This window comes from Mytilus californianus, unplaced genomic scaffold (assembly GCF_021869535.1).
Source record: "Mytilus californianus isolate M0D057914Y unplaced genomic scaffold, xbMytCali1.0.p SCAF_3, whole genome shotgun sequence".
Taxonomy (NCBI): Eukaryota; Metazoa; Mollusca; class Bivalvia; order Mytilida; family Mytilidae; genus Mytilus; species Mytilus californianus.
The window spans coordinates 46,383,779-46,411,206 of record NW_026262679.1 but is presented as its reverse complement, the minus strand read 5'-3'; the positions used below and the strand labels follow the sequence as shown (position 1 = coordinate 46,411,206).

Sequence of the window (27,428 nt, the reverse complement as noted above, 5' to 3'; positions counted from 1 at the left end):
TGAGACACTGTAATATTGTATTGGTCAACCAGTTTAATTTGTGATGATGACCGTGAACATTTTGTAATGGAAACTTTAGTCAAAACTTCCTCATATTTCTGTTAGAACAGTTTTTGTGTAAGGAGCACACACCTGGTAACGAAGTCCATATAGTACGAACATGTACGAGCCGTAGCGTATCAATTGAGATATGTAAACGCCATACGATGGGACAGATGATATGCTACTGCTTTTGCATGGAAATTTGACACTTGAGAACTTGAAATCATCGCGGTGTCATAGATTGTAACTTGAAGTCGTCCATCTGTGTCAATATCGAGGTAAAGATCACGATATGAAGCAGTCCTAGTTTTGGTAGTATCCTTAATCTCAAGTTCACTGGGATACGTTGGATGCAAGAACTCACTGACATGCGGGTGATTGAGTGACAGGGCATGATCAATATATCTGAATGAAAGTGATATAAAAAAACATTGGTAGATGATTTTGTTTTCATTTCTTTGAAAAGGTTAAAAAGGTATTCTCCTTCGTTTGGATACAAAATAAGGTCGGTCGGTAGGGATGCACAATTAGTACCCATGAAAAACTGACTGTTAGACACGATGCCACCGTAAGAAAAATATAGACGAAAAGACAGCATTGCATAATACACTGCACTTAACAAAAAGATTAAAAACAAATAAACCAAAACAACAGGGTTAACTCATGTGCTGCGGAAGGGCTAGCAGTTCCAGTTTGTTGCACCAGTCGTGATGCTCAACATCGTCAACATATGGTCATTTTTACAAATAACGAGATTTCAATGTGTTTAAACTGTAAAAACAAATCGTTTTATGAATCCAAATTTAGTTCAGATGAACCAGATGTATCCTATACTGTCAGTTGAAAAGATGCTTGTTTTGGGTCAAAAGAGGAAGAAAATACCAAGGTAGAAATCAGAAAACCTTTTTCTGCACTTCTACAATCTGGAATTGATAACCACATTAAATTATTACGTGCCTGTTTGGATGTCTAACGTCTAACAGTCATACTTTCGTAAAGGTGTCTTTGATTGAGCATATTGTTGTAAAATTTGAAAAAAACTACTTTCATTTTCCATATTCCAAGAAATCGTTTCTAATAGTGATCATTATAAAAATGCGAAGGTGTGGTATTTTAGCAAATGAGGCAGCTGTGCAAATTTCAACAATGAGCAAATCCATATTGTATAGTAAGCTATCAATTGTTCTCCAATAGGTTTATTACATTGCAAAGGAATTCGCTGCATTCAATGTAAATTGATATTTTTTTTAATATCTTTTCTTTTCTCTACTTACACGAAGAGTTTCTCATATATGATTCTATGGTATCCATCATTACAACAAGTGTTTCTCCAAAGTAATTTTTCTTCCTTTCTACAGTAGATATTGTTTCTAAGAAAAAAATAATGACTTATAGATACTGTTTTTTTTAATCAATACGTTATGTTTGGCCAAATAATTGTTTGTTATATAATTACTTTCTTTTAAAATTAGTTAAAACCAAAATTAAAAATATGCATTTTCCTAATGTAAATTGTAAATTATTAAGCTTAAACGGTAAATATCACATAGGCAGATAGAAATGTTTTACATCAGTGGAATTCTATTGAACAATCTTTTTGATGTTTGCATATATTCAATGGATACCAAGGTTGTGATTTCAAAAGACTATTGAGCACGTGTGATACAAATGAATTTTCAAAGTTATACTTTACTTAACAAGAACATTACTGAAATCAAATACATAAATTGTTGTAAGCCTTTTGTTGACTTATTACTTCATTAAAATATCGTACCTTGTTCGACAACAATGGCATGTTCAGTTAGTTCTGGTAAACATTTTTTTACTGTAGAAAGTTCTTCAGCATCTAAGTTTGCCATCATCTTTTGTATGTATTTGTTTTCATCTTCTAGGTTAGCTCTTCCAACGCCAACCGATGCAGTTAACCCAACCACCTACATATGAATAGATTTTTATTATACAATTATTGACTTTGATGAGGTTGATACAATGATTTATCAACCTCAGATATGATATTCACCGAGACAAACGGCCGAGACTGAATGTCATATCTCTGGGGTTGATAAATAATTGTATCAACTGAAATCAAAAGTCAGCAATTGTTTTATTATATGACTTTTTAATCCTTCTCCAATTTTCTAGTACTTGCTTGATACTTTTGAAACCGGCTCTGTTTTAATGCTAAATATATCATCTGCTTTTGCAACTGTTAAAAACCGGGAATTCGCATGACATCATAAACCTACGCCATTGACGTCGCCTTGGAATATCTATATATCTTAAACTAACCTTTCGTAATTTTAACCGCGGTGAATATAATGTTTTATCAAAGAAGCTTTCCTATGCTTTTAGCCAAAGAGAAAACAGATAATTATTGTCATATAATAATTCTTAATATTAGTTTCACAGGATTGTCGCATTGTACAATGCTATCTAGAACGTGAACAATCAACAAAGTACGGTTTTTCCTTAATTTGTTTGCCTATTATCGGTTAGCATTATTTTTTTGGGGTGGATGGGAGGGGGTATGATTGAGGGTAGTACAGTATAAAACCTAAGTTAGACTAGACCTGTAAAATACAATATTATCATTAAACAATTTAATCATACAGCAGGCTGGTTTTTTTCAGTACAAGTTAATAAAATGAAATTGTATCTGCATTTTACGTCGTTGTTTTTTTTTTATATTATTGTAACTGTTATGCGATAATTATCGAATTTGTGGTACAGAATCCTATTTGTCAGCACAATTTCATAAATGATATCATTTCAAAATAAAGAAATGAAAGTAGTGTATTTTTGGTTACAATTGGAATTGAAGGTGTCATCTCAAGATTTTCTACCAAAGGAATAGATTACCTTAGATAAAATTGGCCTTTTTTATTTAAAATGTTTTAAGACTGGCTTCTATGATAAGATTATTTACAACAACACTGACGAAATGCCTTTATTCAAACAAGCGAGAATGTGTGCCCTTACTACAAGATGACACTTATCAGTAATAGCAGGATAAATTATAAAGCATATAAGGTTTACAAAGGGAGCCTTGTTACTTGTAAGGAAAATGGCGTATAAAGGAATGTGTTTATAAGAAACTTACAAAGGGCAATTTCTGTCTATCAACACTTTCATCCAGTTTAAGATCCATGTATTCATTCATGATCTGTGCATATGGATGACTTGCATTTGCGTTGTGACATTCATCAAAAACCATTAATGTGAAGTCTTCTACTTTGATCTCATCATTCTTTAATGCATCGACTACCAACTGTGCTGTGACAACTAAAATATCCTTCCTACATAAAGGAACATCTCAATTACATTACATTACAGGTATAGAACCACTAATTCAGGCCCGGTCGGAAAGAACATAAAAGAAAGTACATGTAGTACATATTTTAAACAAAATAGTTACTCCGCATAGCTGTATGTTTGTCAAGTGAAATTTTGGGTAGTTTTGGTATCAAATGAAAGCTTGGGGATTTGGGATCGCTGTAGAACCCTTTTTGAAAGTTTCTTTTGAATAATAAAAAAATATAAAATTATAATAGGAGGGCGCATTCGCCCTGTTGTTATGATCAGAAGTACCGGTTTTTGTACTATCAAACTTCCGAGAAGCAGCACGCTCTAATAAGCAATTAAAGGTATGTTGAAATTTTAAGTAGAAGTCAGGATAAGGTATAGTTTTGACATGCAATGACTCCCACCTTATTTGAACTTAAGACAAAGTAGCCATTAATGCGTGAAACTGCAGAATTTAACATAGAAAGCAATGGGGCTATGAATTAGGGGTTTTATACCTACAGAAATACTGTGGCACAGTTTACTCGCGTAGTGGCATATACCATGTGCTGCTTCTTAAGAACTCAAAGAATTTCTGGAAAAATTGCACTCTCGGTCATTCTCTGAAATAAATTCTATCAAAACCTTCGCTTTTGCACCCTTTACACCGCAATACCACATGAAAAATTATAAACTCGTCTTAAAGAAATAATACACCATGCGTTTCTCCATAAAGATGGTACTGTTAGCTAAAACATATTGTTTTGGGGATATAATTTTGCATATTTTGTTAAAATAGGCTTGATAATAAAACTTGCTACACCGAAAAACGAGTGATCAGTACGGTAAAGTTTCTCATTGACAACAAATTTGTTGAATATGGAGGTAGATTTTTCCAGCAGATTGTCGGCATTCCTATGGGAACCAACTGTACACCTCTCCTGGTTGGCTTTTTCTTTCTTTCATAGGAGTCGGAGTTCTTTCAGACAAGAAGAAAAAAGCGGCTAGATAATTTTGTTTCACATACAGATATATTGATGACGTTCTTTCCATTAATAATCAAAACATTTCTAATTGTGTCTCTTTATATAGCTTTCAGATCTACAGTTTAAAGAAACCACATATACAGCTTTACCTCGAACTTGACAATCTTTCTATTTACATTGAGTTTCCTTTTATTCGTTCTTATTTTATCCTATTTGGTCCTATGACTTTTGACGTGACTGATGTGCAAATCGGAAGCAGGAGGTTTTTACAGTTTTGTTTCCAATCTGTCTCCATTATATTCATATTTTACTTTATTTGTGCTTTATCAGGAAAGTGTATACTATGTACGGTATGTACTTTCAACTGCAAAAACTTTTTTAACGGCGTCTTTGTCAATCTTTTTTGTTGACATCTTTATCAGATTTTCTTTCAACTTTTTTGTTCGCGTCTTACTTAGATATAATTATATATTTTTTTTAGCAGTTGCGTTTTATGTCTGTGGTGTTTGTTTACACAGTTTTGGCTGCTGGATCCCAATTAATATCGCATTAACCTATTATGTCTGTCAATGCTGCTCACCCACTTATATCAATATGACGAAGTTATAATCAAATGTCATACAGGTTGGAGATAAGCTAGCTATGAAGTCAGGTTTAAACCATCAATTTCTTCTGAAAGTGCCTGTACTAAGTCAAGAATATGAGTTGTTTTTCGCTCGTTCCGTTTTGATGTTGTCGGTTTTTATGGACTTCCTCCTTTTTGAATTTAACTTGGAGTTCAGTATTACTGTTATACTTTTTTAGGATACAAAACGGGTACCCACATTAACCATTGGAAAAATGTATGATGCTACATAGGGAAGCTCAATAATAATTCAGACCGAAACAAATTTGGAGGTGCACAATTGATGTAAAAGACAGAGGCGAAAGATACCAAAGGGACTCTTAAGTCGACAATAAACTGACAACGCCATGACGCTGAAAGAAAAAGACAAACAGACAAACAATAGTACACAAAACACAACATAGAAAACTACTTTTTCTTTTTTAACATATAAAACGTAGTGTTTGTTGCCCTCGATTATCTCTCATTTACTTAGCAAACAAAAATTATGGAAAATTGTCAAACTACAACTACAGTGTATGACAGCCACGAACCAAGCCCCCACTACTAACTAGAGATGTGAAGTTCGTGTACACTCAACTCATCTCGTGATAATGGATACATTCAATTTATTTAGCATTAATTTTCCTATTATTCCTTAATATTTTATTTCCGTGAACTGGAATAGTAACCAGTGTATTTTCCAAGGCTAAATGAGTAAGTATACATACTTATCTAACCATGAAGATAATGATTTTTGTATCTTTGAATCTCTCTGTATTTCGCCAGTGATTAGTTTTACTCGGAATTTTGATAGATACTTTTTACAACTATCAGCCTGCTGTTTGGCCAGGGCACTTTGCTCTACTAAGAACACAACTTTGGGGAATCTGTCAATAGTCTTTTCCATATGATCCTAAAAGAATAACATTTCATTAGGCTTATTTTGTAAATTGAAAAAATTCAAACGTTTCTAGAAAGATTCTTGTACATCATTCATATTTGGATAATATATTCAAGACAAAAAAAGATCATCGAAGACCAAGTTTACTCGAGACAATAATTACACTATGAACACTTATGAAAGTAATATGTTAACACCGTTTTATTGCATTTTTGTTATACGCAATTTTTGCCTGTCCTTTAACAAATGTTAATGTGAAAAAGAAAATTTGGAACTGAATTATGTTCATATCACCTGTATGATTTTGAGTGCTACATATGTCTTCCCACTTCCAGCTGGAGCCACAATTATGCAGTTCGTGTGGTCTAATGCAGGTTTCGCCAATTCCATTTGATAACCTCTAAGGCGTAATTCTTCCTTTACTATCTCATCATCCGTGTCGGAATCCTGATCGTAATTTCCAGCTATTGGTTGAAATAAAACATATCAAAGGCATTGCAATCAAAGTGCTTTATCAAAACTAACAATACATTGGCCTATAAACAAAAAAATAAAGATTGTTACATGGCTACAGCTGCATCATTCCACTGAGAATAACCCATATCCTATTCCTTCTCAGATACATCCTCTTAAACCATCAATACATCATCTTAAATTTTGACTTGTTCTGGTGATTGTTTTAGTTCAAATAGTATACTGGTGTTTTTTCCTACGCGGAAAGCACGAAACTCAATCGCATTCTGTATCTTCTCATAATATGACTATGTTGTTTATACATCATATATAATCAATTGATATTGACATTTCTTTCGCGGAAACATGATTTTAAGCAATTTGTGCCACATTATCAACAGAAATCGTTCGTGCAAAATGGAACTCAAAGTTATGACTTATTATGACTATTGTAAACCAATTAGCTAATCAATTGGTTTAAATATTACAGAAAAAAGAGCGGAAACATATTCGGACCGACGGAGTACATACCGATGGCTCCTCTAGTCAACGCCGCTGAGGCAATATCACCGATATTGTTCCGGATGTATATAACTTTACCCCAATACTTGATGCATTGTGCCAAATTATATTTTATGTTTCCATTTATTTGTTAGATAACTAGATATGCAAATTTTACTTCCATCTTTATATTTGATTTAACAGATTAATTTTTTTTCAATGCTTCTTTTTTATCGCTGTATAATTCATCAGTAAATATTATATGAAGTAATGGATCAAGTTAGTTATATCTGTTTTTTATAGTTTATTTAAATAAAGGCATCAGTAGTATACCGCTATTCGAAATGCATAAATCGATTGAGAAAAAAACAAATCCGGGTTACAAACGTACTGCCTTCACATAGTTCTATTTAGTTTTATCTAAAGAAATTCCCTTTCTAGTTGTTTCAACTTTAATTTTGCCATGAGGAATCCAGGAATTACTCATATCAATCGATCGAAACGAATGCTCTACTGTTGCATTACTACCGCCTATTTAAAAAAAACCAAACGAGTAAGACATTGCTAAAGCAATTCGTTCAACTTGCTGTAGCAATGCTCAAATTTCAACCATCTCTGTAATGTGATTGCCACACCTTTCTATGAAGGACATAAATAATCTTCAGATTTGTATAACTGTTGGATATGTATCTGTACAGCGCCTCTTAATATAGTCACAGCGACATAACAGTCACCTCCAAGATGGAGCATACATCTGTGTATACGGTTGGTACCGACATGTAAGATGTACAAGACATTTCAAACTCGCTCTAATTATTGTTTTGTTGTAACTGAAAAATATTATACCTCCTAACAAGATGGCATGGGAATTGTAAATCTTAACTACAATGATGAAGTATGTTACTTTGAATTTTTTAACACTGCAACAGTAAAACATTTGAGTTTAAAGATAATAGTCTTATTCTGAAAGAACTAGATTTTGTTCTCCTGACTGAAGGTCGAGTCAGTTGTTGTCATAATCATTCGTCGGTTGCTGTTTCTTTTCGAATACAATTTACATGTTTGGTTTCTTCATAGGAACAATCAAACAGATTTTAACAAAAGTTGACAAAATGTTTTCTTCAAGGTGTTTTTAATGAAACGAGTACCAATACTTCAACAAATGGGGTCCCATTTGTATAATCAAGATTTTGATGATTGGCTGAATTTTGAAAAAAACTCTTTCCTTAGGTCTGTTAAATCAATTTGAATCAAAAGGATAGATGCCGTTTTGGATGTCCGTGGCAGGTATTATTACTATAGTGCCGATCAATTCAACGATAGCATGACATGACAAAAATAGCAAAAAGCAAATATTTTTTAACGACAAATATGTACAAAAACTTGTGTAAACTTACGAGATCCCAATTTGTTGCTAATTACTTCAGGCCAAACTTTCATTGCTATATTTCTCTTTACATTTTCAACAAAAAGTGAGTCGACCTCTAAATGTCCAGTATCTGTTTGCGATTTCAAGTCTTCTTCTGATAACTTGTTGTAACTTTCATCAACTTTTTGGTTTGCAAAATGCTTTTCTTTTGTTATTTTAATATCATCGTGATCCAAATTGAAATTAGTCACAGGCTGAGGTCTAACTACACCCACTGTCCTTGAGGAAGTCAAATTGTAACTTGATGCTTGAGGTTGTTCTGTAAATTAAACAAAGGACTGAATGTAACTATTTAAGTATCACCGAGATATGAAGCCTATTTAAAAACGTGTCAATCAGCATAAAACAGACCTTTTATGTATTCTGTTTATTTACATAATACATACATTTTGTCATTTCCAAAAGTGCTACCTCATTTATAAATTTTACTTAATTTTTCAAGAATTTCAATTGAAATAAAAATAAACTGGTTTTATACGTAAATATGTCATTATATCAACCGCCATGCTATTAGTTACTTGGTTCCCAAATATTTTATAATACATTTTCAGTTTCCTGCCATTTTTGATTGTGGCTCTCAGCTTTCCTGGCGAAGGCAATGTGGTATTGTTTGCTATAAAAGTAAAATATACCAACAGAAAATGTATCTGAAGGTAATACACTTGTCACTTGTAGTCTTTGGAAGACCTTTCACATAATGTTCAAGTTACATCATACATTCCAAAATGCCGAACACTGAGTAAAATTTTACCAGACATGCAGTTTTCTTTTCTGTCATACTCCTTGTAATTCCGGTCTCCTTCACTATAATTTACTGTCTCATCATCATCCAGTTTGTCATATTTGACAAAACTACGAGCTTGTAGCTCTACAAAAGATATATATTTTAATACTTTTTTGAAAACAGAAGAACTGTGTATACAAAATAGAAGGAAACATATTAACAAAAAACAAAATATTTGTTTGCTTTTATCAAAAATAAAACGACTATTTTCATGAATATAAACTCATTGTAGAAATTAGTAGAATAGCGACCCAGAACAGGGAAACATCTTAAATAGAAATGGATGTAATAACTGTCAATTAGTTAAACATTTTCCAAATCAAAGGGTAAAAGTATTGGTTCAATAATAAATGAACTGCATTTCAATTTAAAAAAAAGGTAATTATATAATACTTACTAATCTATGAACGCCAAAAGCAGAAAAGTTAGATACACAAATAGCAAACGTTTGTATTGTTTCACAATGGACCTGGAACCGATCAGTACATTGTCCAGCAAAATATTTTTTGTTACTATTGTACTGTGTTGATAAAAAAAAGGTATCGTGGGGGGAAGCTATAAGACTCAGTAGTTGAAAAGAAATATAATTTACGACCATAATAATCTGAAATAATTTAAATCTTAATAATCTTACACATTATATACCGTCTTTTCACAGAATATTCCAGGAAAAGGAATGCGTGTTCAGTGTTTTTACCAATCTTCTACAAAAAATTTCTGAATATTTTAGAAAATATTTCCTTACTTTCATACATATCTGGATCGACTTGTTCAACAATATGCACATAACCACTTTCATAAAGTATTTCCATGAATTCAGGGAACCAGGTATTGGGTTTTCGATTAGGAAGATGTGTCAGAAGTTGGAAAACGGCTTCCTTTTCACCATGATTTCCATACATCTGATAAACCTCTTCAGCGTCTTTTTCACTTATTATAGATTGAGCTCTTAGTAATGGTAAAATTTCTTGTGGTCTTATTTGTTCAGACAATGTCTTCTCAAACACATGGATCAAATTTCCCCAACCGCGTGTATCTTGATAGCTGACATAGTCACCTTCAATGAATTCATTTACCCATTCATAGCCTGTAAAAAAATTTCAGTATGTTCATGTTAACTCCTCAGGTCATTTGTCATTCTAATTTATATTTCTTCAATCGTGTATGCCATCATGTAGTATTCTTTATGTGTTCTCTTATATACACATTGCTGGCAAAAATGTCAAAATTTGAACATGCTCAGAACTAAATAAAACAAAATCGCAAAATTCCAGCAGGCCTGCGTATGTAGTTCATATCTCACAGTTGATTCGCTGGTCCAAGTCAAATATGACAGTTGTTTTCACTCGTTCCATAGGTTGATTACATTAAATTTTGTCAGTTTTTATGGATTCTCCTTTTAGAATTTACCTTGGAATTCGGTATTTTTGTTATACTTTTTTCCAGAGCTTGCAATTCTTATCGAGATTTTATTGATGAAGGGTTGCTGCTGACAAGGAAGGTAAAGTTTCAAGTGTTAAAATTAAATTTCTCCCTCACAATATTGGATAACTGGATTACATAAAGTGTCCTTTCATATAAAACGTTATATTGCTGGAACTTTCTAAATTATCAACATCAATTTTATCAGCAATCAAAGCCTGGATTCAAAGTTATTGTGAAACTACCTATTTTAGAGGTGGTGTGAGTCAGATATGTATATTATAAAATTCTGTTAGAGTACACAAGTATTCCCCATTCCAAACAAAAGACAAATTAAAAGAGTTGGCCCTGCTTTGTTTGAAACAAACGAATGACCAACGTCGAATCAAGTATCTTGTCTCAGGGAGGGATGAATCGTACTTTGTAAATAATTCACCGATTCAAACAACAAATTCTCTGAAACTTACATTATGTACATTCTTGATATCTTGATTGACAAAATATATGTTACGTTTGGAGGACGTGTTTTTAAAAAAAAAAACAATTGGCATTCACTTGGAAACCAACTGTGCTCATTTTCTTGTCGACTAGTTGCTTTACTAAGTATTCATATGCGACTGACTATATACCGAAGTTTCATTAGAATAATAAAAAGAAGCTAGCATTATCCTTTATCTTCACTTTCCGCTATATAGAAGATGTCCTCTCACTTCAAAATTCACAGTTTGGTGCATATGTCATTGTATGATTGATTGATTGAATGGAGTTTAACGCCAATTTCAGCACTATTGTGCTATTTTGTGGCGGTCAGTTTTTTGGTGGAGGAACCCAGATCGCCCGGATAGAACCAACGACCTTCGGTAGGAAACCTAACAATCCTAATCAATTAAGATTGCAGTCGAGCTACCTGCGAGATTCAAACTCACAACCTCAGTGTTGACAGGCTAGTGATACAGTGACTACTTAGACTAGTGGGTCAACGATGCTATATGTCATTGTATGTTAAACATACCAATCCCTTGAAATAAAGGATACGACAGATACCTATCTTGACCCACATCTAGAAATTTACAATGAGGTCGGTTGAGAACAAAACTTTACTACAAAAGAAATGATTTCAGCTTCAAACTTGTGAAAATTTCTATGTAGCAACATTCCAGGAGCGTCTGCTTGTGGAGTGTTTATCTTCCGGTTAATACGATATCAAATTGCCTGCATTTCGTATCATGATTTCCGTGATTACTATCACCGGATTTGAACTTACATGAGTAATACGGCGGGTGTGACATTTGGACCAGGATCTGCTTACTCTACCTGACCCTGAGACCTCATCTTTGGTAGGGTTCATGTCTTTAGCTTTCTATGTTGTTGTTTTTTGTGTCTTTTTGTCCTTTTCTTTTTTTTGCCATGGCCTTGTCAATTTGTTTTTCTCGATTTATAGTTTGAATGTCCCTCTAGTATCTTTCGCCTCTCTTTTCCTATTGTCGTAAACCGTCTTCTTTTCCTCGAACGTAACCACCGAATTAGAATATAATCACCGGATTTGTACTTACATGAACAATACGACGGGTGTGACATTTGGACCAGGATCTGCTTACCCTACCTGTGCACCTGAGACCTCATTTTGGTGGGGTTCATGTCTTTAGTTTTCTATGTTGTTGTTTTTGTGTGTTTTCATTTTTTTTTTGTCATGGCGTTGTCAGTTTGTTTTTCTTGACTTATGAGTTTACATGTCCCTCTGGTATCTTTCGCCTTTCTTTTCCAATTGTCGTAAACATAAAACCGTCTTCTTTTTCTCGAACGTAACCACCGAATTAGAATATTATCACCGGATTTGTACTTACATGAGCAATACGGCGGGTGTGACATTTGGACAAGGATCTGCTCACCCTACCGGTGCACCTGAGACCTCATTTTTGATGAGGTTCATGTCTTTAGTTTTCTATGTTGTTGTTTTTGTGTCTTTTTGTCATTTTCTTTTTTTTCCATGGCGTTGTCAGTTTGTTTTTCTCGACTTATGAATTTGAATGTCTCTTAGGTTTCTTTTGTCTCTCATTTTCGAACATTTCACAGCGCAATCACGAGTGTGTTGATCGAGGAAGAATGTCTATGTCACAAATGACCGCAGATATGTATCTAAATTGTTGTAATAACAATCAAGTCCACTTGTCAACGATTGTTACATTACTGAATGTAAAGTATTATCAAATTTGTACTAACTATCAACAACGTTACGGATGCTATTAGTTCAGAAGGATCTGATTATCCTTCCGAAGCACCTGAGATCACCAAATGTTTCTGCGTTCCTGTTGCTCAGTCAGTTTTTTTCCTTTTTTTTAAGACGTTATCTTTATAATGGACTAATGAGACTTGGATGATTCCTTTGTATATTCCTCTTTTTTTCTCAGAGTTGACCTACGCATTTTCTTTACAAAGCATCAGAGATCAGAGAAAAGATCTCAATAATAGTTGCTTGCTACAAACAAATTAAATTCAATAAAGGGAGACAGTAGAAAGATAATAATTACATAGTATGAAGTAATTCTACCAAGTTTTGTAATTTGTTCCTTATATAAACTATAGGAGTTTTTTTGGCCAAACTTGAAGTCATGGTAAAGTCAAGTTTTTCTATTGATTGATTGATTGGGGTTTGTTAACGTCCAGTTGCAAATATGTCATGAATGTTCAGAACGAGATCAAAATATCAATCAAAATATTCCCCTTTTAGGAAAAAAATAAATAAATTCAATCTAAAATTCAAACCATAAAATAAATTGTGCCATATTAACATATTCTATCAATTTCCGTTTACTCTGTTTTTATCTTAAGTGTTTTATATTTTGCTTGGCAGCGACAAAAAGATTTATTACCATCTTCTATTAATGCTTGTTTGAATATCTGCCATTTTCCTTCATATTCCTTTTGGTCTAACTTTTCCAGTAATTTCTCCATTGCGTTTTGAGGTGATTCCATTCTCTCAATTGATCTAATCGAGCTTTTTTCATCTGAAAATAAGCAGTAACATTAACTTAAGGACATCCAAAAGGATCAGACATTTATCAAATTCATTAAATCAATCAAGAAACAAGCTTCGAACAAAGGTATTAAGTGTTAATTTCATTTTTAAATTATGTATAAAAATTCTCTTATCTATGATGAGTTTATTCTAATAGTGACGTTGTCATTTCTTATTGGTATTTTTGGGCTAATGACAAAACAGTTAAATTCAAACATGGATATCCTCTTTTTATGGCAAATAAGAAAACACATGAATTAATTAGATAAAAATAATAAATATACTCCTAACAAAATTATATATTCATCGATCAAAACTGTATAAACTAAGTAAATTTTACAGGATTCAAACTTTCTTCTCATGGATTTTTAATGCTAGAAAAGAATATATTTTCAGAAGAAACCACATAATATTTGCTGGGTCCGCTTCATCAAAATACTAGAATAATTTTTAATGGTGAATTTACTTATATGTGTTCAAGTGGCGCTAGTGTTATTGACTATATTATTTCTAGCCAAAACATATTTAGATGGATATCACATTTTACTGTACTTCCTGTTGATTTGTCAAAACATTTACCAATTTCATGTTGCTTAAATATTCCAGTTACAGGACATGTTGAAAATGGTGACGAATATTGTAATGAGAAACAGATACTATTCAAACGGAACAGTAACTATGCTCAATTGTGCACAGATCTACTACCCAATCCAACATCATTAGCATGTTTAAATGATATTTTAGAATTAATGGCCAGCAATACAAATGATGCTGTTAATGCATTAATTTCTCACTTGCAACATATTTGTACAGAAGCAGGTTTATTATTATTTTATAATAAACACAGTGTACGTGCTATTAAACAACAGGAATGGTTTAATTCAGAATGTGTGTATATGAAAAGAAAAAAGTGTAAACTATTAAATAATTTTCGAGCAACTAGTGATACTGACATACTACAAGAATATGTTAAAACAAAACAAAATGTTCACAAGATGTGTGATACTAAACAAAACGACACAAAGAGAATAAGAAATGTTGCTAAAACTGGTGATTCCTGTAAATTTTGGAAATTGATAAAATCAGTTATAAGTAAATCTAATATACCTAGGTCAAATATTTCTAGTGAAGAATGAAAAACTTATTTTTCTAACTTTTTGAACCCTGATGTATTAGATAAGGATGTAAATTTTTCTGAATTTGTAGATACTTTTGTACAGACTCATAATACTGAATGTGATTTATGTATTAATGAAAATCTTTCATATTTAGACAGTGATATTACTTGAAAATTTTAAGCGAAAAAAAAGCTTAAAAATAATAAATCACCAGGTGAAGATGGTTTATCAGGGGAATTTCATAAATGTTTATTTTCAACATTACTGCCAGTGTTATTAAAACTATTTAATGAAATATTTCACACTGGTGATTTTCCAGAATGTTGGTCTACTGCTATTATTATTACATTGTTTAAAAAAGGTGATAGAAATTAATGTGGTAACTATCGTGGTATATAACTTTTATGTGTAATAAGTAAAACTTTTATGAGTATTTGTAACAGATTAAAATTATGGTCAGATTTGAACGAGCATATAATAGAAGAACAAGCTGGTTTTCGCAGTGGTTACTCCACAATAGATAATATTTTCCTTTTGTGTAGTATTATTATGAAATATTTATCAAAGAAAAGGGTGTTCTGTATTGTGCATTCACTGATTTTAGAAAAGCCTTTGATGGCATCAATCGTTCAAAGCTTTTTTATATATTGTTAAGTAAAGATTTACATGGTAGAATGATAAAGCTATTAAAAAATATTTATGGTAATGTCAAAGCACAAGTAAAAACAACTGATGGATTATCAGAAACTATTACATGTAATTCTTGCGTGGGACAAGGTTGTCCTTTAAGTCCATGGTTGTTTGCAATGTATATAAATGGACTTGCAACTGAAATTGAGAATAGTGGTGGAAATGGCATCTTCATACATGAGAACTTTCATAACGTTATGCTTCTATTCTTCGCAGACGATCTTGCGCTTATAGCTGATACACCAATTGATCTACAGAGACGATTAAACAGTTTGGAAAAGTATTATGAAAAGTGGAATATGACTGCAAACATGGACAAATCAAATATTGTTGTATTTAAAAATGGAGGTAAATTGTCTAAAAACGAGAAGTGGTACTTCAAAAATGAACTTTTAAAAGTTGTCAGTTATTATAAATATTTAGGAATATATTTTTCCAATAGATTGAAATAGACTTGCTGTTGCAAAACATTAAGAATGCAGTGTGAAAAAGCTCTGAACATGATAAAACAGTGTATGTGTAAACTTGGAACTAGAGATATAAATCATGGATTCATATTATTTGACTCTATGGTTGCTCAAATTCTTTATTATGGTGCAGAATTATGGGGTACAGATAAAGTGAAAGACATTGAAACTGTTTAAAACAAATTTTGTAAATGGTTACTAGGAATGGGCCAAAAAGACTAATAATCATATAGCAAGAGGTGAATGTGGCCGTCATGAACTATATGTAAATTATGTGTGTAAACCTATAAAATATTTTCTTCATTTACAATGCATGGATGATAGCAGTCCACTAAAATTATGCTACCGTATGATGTTTGAAATGAATGAAAATGAACGTATAAATTGGTGTTCTAAAGTGCAAAGACTATTATTTTCAAATGGATTTGGTGTTGCATTGGAAAATCAAGGTGTGGGAGATACAAAACTGTTTATGAACTTATTCAAACAGAGACTTAAAGATGAAAATTTACAAACTTGGTCAGATTACATTGGTAACTCATCAAAATGTGCATTTTACTCAAAAGTTAAGGATTACATTCGTATAAATGAAAATATACAGAAACTTTCATATAACCTAAGATATGATTTTTTTTCAATTTTATGTTCAAACCATAAGTTTGTTATAGAACAAGGTAGACATGAAAATCAACTAAGGGATAATAGGTTGTGTAAAATTTGTAATACAAATGAAATAGAAGATGAATTCCGTTTTGTCCGATTTTGGCTGATATAAGGAGAAATGTTTTACCATTATGGTGTCAAATTAATTGTAACAAAGACACAATAATAAGTATTTTTAGATCTAAAAATGTAATTACTTTGGAAAATCTTGCTGTATTTAAAAAAAAAAGCTAAATACTGTAGAGAGGAAGTTTTGTCACTGTGACTTTATAAAAATGAATATACTCGATAAACAAATTAATTTATTACAAATACTGGTCTATTAAAACATTTTGCAAATTAAATTCAATTTAGACTTGTTTATATATTTTTTCGTTTGGGCTTGTATTATTTTTCATTCTGGTTTATATGATCCGTTCATCCTATTTCGACTCTGTAAAATGCAAGAGTCTATCCTAAATTGAGGTAAACATGGCCATCCAAATACCGTTTCGATCCCTTACATCACTGAAGAGACATTAATTGTCGCAATCCGGATATGGTGTACAAATTTGTGCACCTCATGTTTGCGGTATACCATCTTCTCCGCAAGTTTATTGTTTTCTGTTTGGTATTAAATTAATAATTAAGATCCATGTTACATACGGTGAACAATTTATTTGGCAATCGCCAATGGCAGTCAGCAGGGTTTAAGAACATCCGTTGTTCGACCTGTTAGTCAAATGCGTTTTGTTAAAATATGCTTTTCACTTTTTTTTTTATCTTTTTGGAAAAAGTTTTTTGTATTGTATTCATACCCCTCTACCAAGAAATTTGTTTTACATGCACACGTATAAAAATTGCGGTTTTTATCCAACGCAATCATAGATTTGAACGTTGTTTTCAATTTAGACTTGTTTATATTTTTTCGTTTGGGCTTGTATTATATTTTACTTCGAATTATATGATCCGTTCATCCTATTTCGACTCTGTAAAATTGAAGAGTCTATCCTAAATTGAGGTAAATTATATGGCCTTCCAAATACCGTTTCGATCCCTAACATCACTGAAGAGACATTAATTGTCGAAATCCGGATATGGTGTACAAATTTTTGCACCTCATGTTTGCGGTATACCATCTTCTCCGCAAGTTTATTGTTTTCTGTTTGGTATTAAATTAATAATTAAGATTCATGTTACATACGGTGATCAATTTATTTGGCAATCGCCAATGGCAGTCAGCAGGGTTTAAGAACATCCGTTGTTCGACCTGTTAGTCAAATGCGTTTTGTTAAAATATGCTTTTCACTTTTTTTTTATCTTTTTGGAAAAAGTTGTTTGTGCTGTATTTAGACCCCTCTACCAAGAAATTTGTTTTACATGCACACGTATAAAAATTGCGGTTTTTATCCAACGCAATCATAGGTTTGAACGTTGGTTTCAATTTAGACTTGTATATATATATATATGGATACAGTGCAGGCCAATTGGTGTCACGATATCTCAGTAGCATGAGTTCGAATTCCGGCGAGGGAAGAACTAAAAATTTGCGAAAGCAAATTTACAGATCTAACATTGTTGGGCTGATGTGTAGACGAGTTGTATACACATAATGTACACAACCATGTATCATCATCACTGCTGGTGATCCGATGGATAAATTTGTTGTAGAGTTGTCACTGGTTCAGACGTACTTATATATATATATATATATATATATATATATAAGTCTAAATTGAAAACAACGTTCAAACCTATAATTGCGTTGAATAAAAACCGCAATTTTAATACGTGTGCATGCAAAACAAATTTCTTGTTAGAGGGGTCTAAATACAGCACAAACAACATTTTCCAAAAGACCAAAAAAGTGAAAAAGTATATTTTAACAAAACGCATTTGACTAACAGGTCGAACAACTGATGTTCTTAAACCCTGCTGATATATGTATATATATATATTAATATGTGTAATATGTTTGTGTTGTATTGTTTAATATATCTTCTTATTAAACTGTAGTTGACATTATAAATTGTGAATTTATAAATGTACCGTGGGCTGGAGGCCTGTTTTTTGTACAATACATTTGATTTGATTTGATTTGATTTGATTAGAATAATTTTTATTAAAAAAACTAGGAATTACTTTATTTAGTCTCACTTTTCAGTTTTTATCCACATCACCATACATGTACATACTATATATTAAATAATGTTACCTTTTTTTTGTATAAATGTTTTTGTTTTGTGTTTATTATTATATTTATGTCTTCATAGTCATTTGTAGAAATATAACAAATGTAAAACTATTTTTTAGCTACAATGTATGCTTAATAAGGGCATATTTTTGCTGCTACTAAAATTAAAAGTTCTATGAATTTTATTTAATTAAATTTGTTTTCTTCTTCTTTCTCACATAAAAAAATGGTCATTCTTTATTGAGAGATGATATGCAACCTAAATGGATAAATTAAAAATTAGGAAATGTATATATTTCAAAATTCAGATAACTAAAAAGTTCTAACCAAATCAAGGTTTAATATTCTTCTTATGTTAAATGAGGCTGGGATATGTATTGGTATTTTGTGTATCCTGCTTACAAATGTCAAAACCATCAATTAAAAATGATACAATTAAATATTTTGATCTCTCATTACAAAAACATTGTACTTTTGATCTATTCGATATCCCCATTATTTCTAGCATTTCGTTTGATGTGTTGGAGCTTTTGATTTTGCCATTTGATAAAGGACTTTCCGTTTAAAATTTTCCTTGGAGGTCGGTATTTTTGATGTTTTACTTTTTCAGAGAACTACTCCATGTAGAAAGTCCTAGTAGCTTATTGTTGGTGCCTGCAGAAAAATCAGAGGATTAGTGCATAAATATTGTTAATGTTTCCACACCTAAACTGGAACTAAAATCTTTTCCCCACATCTTGAAAATTGAAAAAAATGACAAGTACTCCTCTCCTCTAATGATTCTAATTTATATGCTTTGTATGACAGTTTTTGATAAATTTACATTGCCAGATTAAAATTCATTATTTGTTGATATCTGGTGTTACGGGCGGAATTTTACTTGCACTGAGACGAGTGTTTATGTCCAATGTTGACGGTCTTACTTTGACTTTAAGATGAAAACAGTAGTACAAGCGCTGCAACTTTTCATTTTGAGTTTTGGTTTGTTTAATATGCGCGTAGTGTTAAAAAGCAAACACTTGATAACCATGATATGTATTTTCCATTATAATGACAGCGGTAATGCTAAAACATTGTCTGTGAGATTATTATTACATCTATTAGATTACATATTTTTATAATAAAAAACATACCCCAACTGAAGATTGGTCCTAAATGAGCTAATAAACCAGATGGCCTCACATTCTTAACGATTGGTTCGCGGCACAACTCCATAATTAATTTTCTCCAATGGTCATCAAGATTGACGTCTTGAGCGCCTGTAAATGTTGACATTGATATTAATATGTTCGGTTTGTACGATGAAACGAATAAAGCGGTTAGAATAAAAATACATGTTTCATCCGGCTTTTTTTATTTATTTTTTCAGTCTACACAGCATTTTAAATATTTCTTCTTTCAAAATGTTAGTTGGTTGTGTAGTACCCTTTTTATAAGATCTTAAGTGTTTAATGTTGGTGTATTTCATTCAAAGATTCGTCATGTAAACATTACTAGTATAGACAAGTCCGAAGTATACAAATGATTCGAAAATTGGGATAAGGTAAAAGAGAGCAGTGCTTCAAAAAACATCCAATTTTCCTGAGTTGAAACACAAAATCACTAAGTTATATTTACATGCTGATAAGCAGATGAATATGCACGTTAAACAACAGTGAATATAATAAACTAAATAAAGAGCATTAATTAATGTTTCATGTGTATTAAATATTCATAAAACATTTCATCAGAAAGCAGAAAGTAATAATACAACGACAGTGTTATAAAAGAAACGGAGACAAAAAATGAATGAAGAGAGAACGAAAATCGACAATATATTGTCGATGAGAATCGAGTGCTACTCATTAAAATGTTTTGCACAGCCTTAAATTGAAAGTGTTGTTGATCTTTTAATAGTCTATCGAAGCCATAAGTTAAATTATTGTGAGAATTCTGATTTGATGACCAAGTATACCTATGTATGTGTTTTTATATGAAATAACAAGAGGGATTTAGGATATGTGAAACACTTTGACCTAATACTGTATATTGATACTATGGCAATTTACATATAATGTTCATTGTTTCTATTTCCCCACTAACACAGTTTAGCAATTGTTTTTTTTAAGATCGCTTAAGTTTATACTTATTTAGTATAATTGATTGAATGATATTTGCTTAACGTCTAGTGGCAATTATAACATGCAAATATTTGACGATTTTCCTGCATGAAATATTTTACCAGATCAGTACCGCAGTGATAAAATACAGACTTAGTTATCATGAATTGTGCTACTATAAATCAAAATATTCTAGCATATATACATAGATTTTGTTTGGAAGTTTGGCCGAAGCTGCAGAAACCTTATTGCAAACGGGATATCACATTTTACTATTTCTGATGATTGTATTTAAAGAGCACGTAAATTTTGATACGATCCATGTAAGCTTTTTTTTGTTTTGTTACAAACTTATTAAAGTTTATCAATTTAAAACTTTAAAAAATCCAAATGGGTTCTGACATTATTCAAGTTTATAAAATCACTCAAGAAGAGTCTTTCGGACGCAGACGATTTGTGAAGTAATATTTTCATTTTAAATAATGCATACAAAATTAAATTAAATATTTATCAAGAGAAAATATGTAGCCACTAAATACGTTCATCAATAAGAACGTCAAAAATTATTACAGTGACGTTGGTCTTAACTTATTGGTATCTTCTAACAATTTTGGATCTTTGATCTCTTATTTCGAATAATCATTTATTCGATTAATATGATAATATCATGATTATTTTATTATTTTAATTGCCCAGAAACACAATACTCTTTATAAAACATACAGAGAACTTCATCTTCGCTCCGATATTCTATCCATCGTTAAAAGAGTAATACCACAATTTTTTTCCCATATTAGTCTTTGTTTAATTGACATTTTTCAAAAACAGAGTTTTTATTTGTTTCAAATCAAGAAATACTTGAAATAAAGTTTTATACTGTGCAGTATTACAGTGAAAATTTCACATACTATTACATTGCATATACGATAATAACCATCACCGGAAGTAAATCAGTCATATTTTCATCCCTTCTTTACCTGTTTACAGGCTTTAGTAACCATGTCACCTCAAGTTTCCAAATTATTTTATAGAAATACCAAATAAAAAAAGATGGTGCTTTGAAACACCCATAATATATGTTTATGACTCAGATTTTTTTTCTGCAATGAAATGCAGGGTATATTTCCTACCACTGTCAAACACAAATGAATGTTTTTTTCTTACCTTTTTTCGTATGAAACTGGATGTGACGTACTATGATTTGGTAGTATTTCACCTAAAGACGGGATATTTAATGTCCAACAATACGAGCTGAAAAGGTTTTATCGGTTCTAGTCATTTAAAATGTTTTGTCAGACATAAGATTATTATTGCATGAAAATTATTGACTCCTCCTGCTGCAATTTGGTATATTATAAATTTCGGACTGGAAGCATTTCATCACGTGTTTATTTTTATAAGAATTTACGAGTTCTCCTCCTGTCTGGATAATTAAATTCAATTAGCATAAAATGACATTAGTTGTTATTTTTTTTGCCAGATAGAATTCGAAATTTGTTGATAAACGGTTCTAGGAGCAACCTCACACTTGCACTGATATGAGAGTATTGGTCCAAGGTTTCTTTATTATCAAAAACAGCAATTAAAGCGCTGTTTCTTTGCTTTGTGGTTTTTGTTTCAGGTGTTTTTTGGCAATATTTGGTAATTTCTTGATATATCATATCATTTCTAATAAATATGTAATATCAGTACCGTAAAAACTTACAGTGAATCTGATGACACTATAGGGAACTATAAAAGTACCCCAGGAGTGGTGTTGACCTGGTTCTTGTGAATGAAAATAGTTCTGTATAAATTTTCTTGTGAATGAAGCGCTTTTCAGGATTTATTTTCATTAGGAACTCCAAATGAAAACATTTAAAAGCCATTGATGTATAAATAAGCATAGACGGTAGAAGCTAAATGATAATGCAATAGCCTATTCATCTGAGGTCAACCTTACTTTTTTAGTAATTTCTTGAACTATCAACGGGGAAGTTTAGAAAAATATGTTATAAATCATGTCAGTGATGAAGCACTAACTACTGAGCTGATTATACCTTCGGGAACTAAAAACCCATCAGCAGCGGTATCGATCCTGTGCTAGTAAATACAAATAACATTGTATAAATTTCGAATTTTTGGCATTTTAGTAATTAATTTTCATTACATCAATTTCCCCACGAAAGAGAGTTTTGGGATTGTATCAAGTTTCTGTCAAAAAGATTTTTATTTAGACCGCTACTATTCATTCTTTTTCTGGCGTAGAATGTTTGACCAGATAGGAACATATAGACTTAGTTGATTGTTTACTTTAAAGTAATTTGTTTAGGCAAAACGGAATGGGATGGACTGTAATGAAACATATTGTGTTTCAGGATTTTCCTGAACTGACGAAAATAGGGGATGAAATAGATGGTCTTTTATTACGATCTTGTAGCAATAGGTTGGAAAGCATTGATATTACGCTTAATATATTTATTTTTATAGCCTACCATACGGTATGGGTTTTTCTCATTGTTGAAGACCGTTCGGTTACCTATAATTGCTTACATCCACTTCATTTGAACTTTGGTGGATAGTTGTCTCATTGGCAATCATACCACATCTCCTTATTTTCATATGACATATAGTTTGGAATTATTCATGTGAAATTTTAGTTTTATCCACACTGTTCCCGATTATATAGTTTCCTTTTGTGGAATGTGAGTTTCCCAACACATTTGCTATTCCCGTGTCTGGAACGTATTCTATGTATACTTGGTACAGTATTAGGGGAAGTAGTCGTTACCACACATTAGTTGATTCTATCACCGAAACAAATATTAAATTTTAAAGTTTGTCTGTATCAGTAGAAACCTTGCTAAAACACATTATGACATCTTAAGTCCGTAAATTTAAATATGATCCATGTAAGCTTATTTTATCTCTGAATAATATAATTCTTACACGTTATCTGTATACAACTGTTGTTAGATCTTTTAATACTGTCTTTATCTATACTAACATTGCTTTTATTATTGATATATAAGTTGAGTCATAACTAGATATGTATTGCTTTACAGCGATGAACACTTAGTGCCTACATCCAGTTGATAAATTTATTTTGGCATTGTAAAAGGTAGTGCCTTTCTAGAATGTTGATAACGTCTTTGTACTAAATCTGTTGGATGTATAATATTGGTTTTATTAATTAGCTGATATTGGCTACAAAATAATGTTTAGTAATTGTGAGTAACCTGGGATCGATACACTATGTATTTTGTTATTTTATATTTTTTAGTTGTGTTTTTGTTCTTTGGTGAGTGTAATCCTGTCCAAACGATCTTAACATCTTGTTCCGATGTTGTGCTGTTTCACCACTGTCCCGGATCAGGGAATGGCTTTGGCACTCGCTAACATGTTTAATTCCGCCATATTCAAGAAATGCCTGTCCAATGTCAAGAACCTGCATTTCAGATATTGTAAATGGCTATGGCCTGTCATATTTGATTTTCTGTATTTTTTTTGTCATAATTCAGGCCACAGGTTGTTCTCGTTTAAATTATTACAACTTTTCATGTCGAGTCCTTTTGTCACTTTTTTCTGTTTTTTTGTTTTGGTTTTGTTCATTGTGGAAGGCCGTATGGTAACCTATAGTTGCTTACATCCACCTTGTTTGGGGTCTGTTGATTTTTTTGTCTTATTGGCAATCATATCGCAATATCTTATTTTATACAAATGACAGTTTGTTTTAACACATCACTAAATATTTTAGTATTGCTCAAAATGTGTGTAGCATATATAATACGTGTACAAATATTTTCAGTTTATCATATTTTAAGAGTTGGTCTGAGCTATCTTAACAAAGGTTATTTTTTTTTCTATCCCAACATGGCAAAATAGCTTATTGTTAAACACCATTATTTGTGTGATGACCATAACTCTTAATTTCTAGTTACATTATGGATTTCAAAATTCTGATACTAAGTTAGATTTTACCAGGCATGTAATTTTCTTGTGTGTCATATTCCGTGTTTGTGATGACTATTTCAGTAGGTTCTGGTGTCTTATGAACATCCATGCTGTCAGGTAAGGCAGAACTTTGAGCGTTTAGATCTGCAAAAGATACAAATGTTTTCAAAATAGTTAAAGCTTTATGCATACGAAATAGAACTATATTAAATTCAAAAATATGAAAAACTGTTTAGGTGTTTGCTTTTTGGATGGATTATTATTTGCATGAAATAAGGAGAATAACGACCGAAAACAATAAAATATCTTAAACTAAATTGGTGTACCATCTATTTAATTAATAAAGCATGTGATAAATGAAAGAACAAAGGTATTGAACCAATTTTCAAAGAAAGACAACTTAACTCGATATTCAGCATGCTGCAAGATCGGATCGAAAAGGCGGAGGTGTTGCCATCGTACATAAATCAAACTTGATTATCAAACGTATTCCGCAAACAAAGAAGAAGTTCACACATTTTGAACTTCTTGAATGCTGTGTAAGTGCACAAAATCATCAAGTTCGGCTTTATGTGATCTATATTCCTCCTCCAGATAGGAAAAATCAACTAAAAAATTCGACATTTTTTGAGGAGTGATCAGACTTCCGTGACTACATTGTCAAAATTCCCGAAGAAATCATTCTGACTGGGGACTTGAATTTCCATCTCGACGATAAGAATAATTGTGACACTCGTAAATTTAAAGAAACTATTAGCGACCATGGTCTCGTACAGCACGTTGTCGGCGCTACGCATATCCGTGGACACACACTCGACATTATCTTATGTAGGAAGAATAGTTCCATTCTTGCTAGAGTGCCGTCAATTGAGGATCTGCAAATCTGTGATGGCAAAGGCATTTCCTCGCTACATCATTTTGCAGTGCTTTGTGAACTTAATATCACTAAACCACCGAAACAAAGAAAGTCCGTGAGTTTTCGGAAGATCAAAGAAATAAACATTGAAAATATCGAAATGGATATAAACAATTCTCTTCTCCTAAATTAGCAAAATACTTCGGTTGAACATTTTGTCGCGTCGTAAGACTCAGTGCTTCGATCAGTCCTCGACAGGCATGCTCCAGAACAATCAAAAGTGATCACTCAGCGACCAAACCCAGAGTGGTACAATGATGTGTTGCGATTTGCTAAGCGAGACCACCGCAAGGCTGAGCGACACATGCGAAAAACAAACCTCGAAGTTCATTAACAGATTTACAAGAACATTGTTCCAGCACAAGCAAACTGCTCTTCAAATGCAAGACGGACTATTATTCAAATAAAATTTCTGAAGTTGGACACGATCAAAAGAAACTGCTAAAGTTCACAAACGGTCTAATGGGAAACACAAACGATGAGATTTTGCCGTCTTACCACAGTGAAATTGAACTATCAAATAGATTCGGAAACTTTTTCCTAAGAAAGATTGAAACAATAAAGACCAACCTATGTTAAGTGAATGAATCGTCTGCTTATGAGAATGAAGATTTCAAATACGATTTAAAATCTGAAGGCCAACCACTCACCTTCTTTACACCTGCATCTGTAGAGGAAGTACGTAAAATTATTTTGAAAGCTCCAACCAAATCATGCGAATTAAATCCACTTCCGACAAAGATATTAAAACCTTGTTTGAACAGTTTAGCTACCGTCATCACCAAGATAGTGATCTTGTCACTGGAGCAGTGTTTTTGTATCGCCTTCTTTCAAGGAGGCAGTTGTTCGACCACTTTTGAAAAAAGGCTGGTCTAGACAAAGAGGTGTTGAAAAATTATCGACCAGTCTCTAATCTTCCGTTTGTATCCAAAGTGGTCTAAAAGGTCGTTGAGACTCACCTTGAAAACCATCATACGTAAAACTCTCTTCACGCCAATGTACAATCAGCGTACCGTGCGTGTCATTCGACTGAGACAGCATTACTTCGTGTGCATCATGACATCACTGTTGCACTTGATAACGACTGTTTACTAATGCTAGACATAACGTCTGCTTTCGATGTTATCGGTCATTCTATTCTGATAAAGCGTATGGAATACTCTTGTGGGATAACCGGTACAGCACTTAGTTGGTTGAAGTCGTATCTCGAGATGACTCAACGAATCGCTGTTGGTTCTGTTCTTTCGAATGAGATTCGTCTCCTATTTGGTGTTCCTCAAGGATCGGTCCTGGGACCAAAACTTTATTGCATTTTCTCAAGACCAATTGGCGGAATATGTAAACGCCATAATATGTGCTATCACTGTTATGCAGACGACACACAAGTTCATCTCGTGTTCAAAGCACTTGATAATAGGACGAACATAGCAAAGCTTACAGCGAGTCCAAAACACAGCAGCCAGGGTCATTACAAGGAAGAAGAAGTACGACCACATCACACCACTCCTTAAATCTATCCAGTGGATGCCCGTAACGTATCGATGCCAATATAAACTTCTTGTGTATGTGTTCAAGGCTTTGCACGAGGAGGCACCGGTCTATCTACAAGAACTCGTTCATATTTACAAACCCATGCGAGCACTTATATCTGAAAATGCCATGATTTTAACAACGCCACGTGTGAGAACTAAAACATATGGGGAAAGAAGATTCGACAAAGCGGCAGCCGTTCTGTGGAATGATTTGCCAAGTGATCTACGAAACATCCATTCTGTGAACGTTTTTAAGAAAAACCTGAAAACTCATTTATTCAGACATGCTTTTTCATAGTTCTTAAAATATTTCTATATCATTGTAATTTTTTAATATATTTTAAATCTGTTTGTTTTATGATTTTATAACATGGGCTTTCATATATTATTGTTAATACTTATATATGTGAATGG

General features: G+C 32.4%; 1 protein-coding gene across 3 annotated transcripts in view; it reads right to left on the bottom strand.

Annotated features, from left to right (window-relative positions):
• Positions 1–27,428, bottom strand: part of LOC127734694 (antiviral innate immune response receptor RIG-I-like) — a 161,064-nt gene that overhangs the window by 6,660 nt on the left and 126,976 nt on the right. Inside the window, exons 9-19 of one of the 3 annotated variants that reach the window (XM_052244686.1) lie at positions 24,594–24,710; positions 19,668–19,793; positions 13,278–13,412; positions 9,731–10,072; positions 8,953–9,069; positions 8,170–8,460; positions 6,113–6,282; positions 5,646–5,830; positions 3,143–3,338; positions 1,817–1,976; positions 1,317–1,412 (exon numbers count right to left, since the gene is read on the bottom strand). The exons of 1 other annotated variant lie outside the window; for it this stretch is intronic. In XM_052244686.1, coding sequence (XP_052100646.1) covers positions 1,317–1,412; positions 1,817–1,976; positions 3,143–3,338; positions 5,646–5,830; positions 6,113–6,282; positions 8,170–8,460; positions 8,953–9,069; positions 9,731–10,072; positions 13,278–13,412; positions 19,668–19,793; positions 24,594–24,710 — 1,935 coding nt within the window. The remainder of the gene's footprint in view (positions 1–1,316; positions 1,413–1,816; positions 1,977–3,142; positions 3,339–5,645; positions 5,831–6,112; positions 6,283–8,169; positions 8,461–8,952; positions 9,070–9,730; positions 10,073–13,277; positions 13,413–19,667; positions 19,794–24,593; positions 24,711–27,428) is intronic. One more of the 3 variants, XM_052244689.1, reaches the window with a different exon arrangement.